The sequence below is a fragment of the Cystoisospora suis genome, assembly GCF_002600585.1.
Source record: "Cystoisospora suis strain Wien I chromosome Unknown contig_2262, whole genome shotgun sequence".
Classification (NCBI taxonomy): domain Eukaryota; phylum Apicomplexa; class Conoidasida; order Eucoccidiorida; family Sarcocystidae; genus Cystoisospora; species Cystoisospora suis.
The window spans coordinates 48787-49223 of NW_027155061.1; the positions used below are offsets into that span (position 1 = coordinate 48787).

The window sequence follows — 437 nt, forward strand, 5'->3', positions numbered from 1 at the left end:
TTCTCTCTCTTTCTCACTTCACTCATATGAATGGAAGGCAGGAAAGAAGTCGGTATTCTTCTTTCCTCATTTGCTCATGTATCTACATAGAAAGAGAGAGATATAGTAGTAGGGCTTTGAATACACAATATAACACCTACCTATGGATCTGTCTATCTGTAGTAGAGAGGTATGTCCACAGGAATGCGAAGATGTCTGTACAGGCGGGTGCAATGTTGTCTTCGCCAGTAAGAAATGTTAGACCTGCCCCGGATATCGTGGCTAGAGAAGAACCACTTCTTATGCTATAGATGCAAATCATCTGTGCGTTGAGGCGCACACATGTAGACACACGTGAAGATATAGAGATAACTATTCTTCATATGTGCTTAAGGGGAGACAGAAGGTGAAACGTGCTACGGAACAGAAGCTAGAGGAGAGAGAGAGAAAGAAAAGCA

General features: G+C 42.6%; 1 protein-coding gene across 1 annotated transcript; it reads right to left on the bottom strand.

The window, feature by feature from the left end:
- Positions 1–2: 2 nt before the first annotated feature.
- Positions 3–427, bottom strand: CSUI_004766 (uncharacterized protein). Its single transcript, XM_068064950.1, has one exon. It carries the CDS (start codon positions 299–301, stop codon positions 137–139), a length of 165 nt encoding a protein of 54 aa, XP_067923082.1. The 5' UTR covers positions 302–427; the 3' UTR covers positions 3–136.
- Positions 428–437: the final 10 nt, after the last annotated feature.

What these genes read in the sequence shown, in the direction of transcription:
- CSUI_004766 (XM_068064950.1), bottom strand. Translation starts at nt 301, where the DNA reads ATGATTTGCATCTATAGCATAAGAAGTGGTTCTTCTCTAGCCACGATA.